Here is a 240-nt window from a genome sequence, read left to right as displayed (position 1 = left end):
ATGAATGGAAAGGACTGGTGTGTTGTAGCTTGGACACCTGAGAGTGGCCAAGGCTGTGGTGCAGGTGATTCAGGCGACACCAGTGCTCTAGAATGTACATGTTGTGTGATCTGTCTCTGTGTCTACTGGCAGGTTACCTCAGAGCAACACACGCCCCACATCAAACCATGGAATCCAATCAACATTACCACAAGGAGAAATCTCTTGAGGCAATTCAACACCACCCAACAGCGGTAAGGA

At 49.2% G+C, this 240-nt stretch overlaps 1 protein-coding gene across 1 annotated transcript in view; it reads left to right on the top strand.

The window, feature by feature from the left end:
- LOC135096720 (ankyrin repeat domain-containing protein 42-like) overlaps positions 1-240 on the top strand; it is a 17,562-nt gene continuing 17,322 nt past the window's right edge. Inside the window, exon 1 of the mRNA XM_063998454.1 lies at positions 1-233. Coding sequence (XP_063854524.1) covers positions 1-233 — 233 coding nt within the window. The remainder of the gene's footprint in view (positions 234-240) is intronic.

The sequence above is a fragment of the Scylla paramamosain genome, unplaced genomic scaffold, assembly GCF_035594125.1.
Source record: "Scylla paramamosain isolate STU-SP2022 unplaced genomic scaffold, ASM3559412v1 Contig6, whole genome shotgun sequence".
In the NCBI taxonomy this organism is placed as follows: Eukaryota; Metazoa; Arthropoda; class Malacostraca; order Decapoda; family Portunidae; genus Scylla; species Scylla paramamosain.
The sequence above is the reverse complement of the archived record's forward strand: the minus strand, read 5'-3'. Positions and strand labels throughout refer to the sequence as shown.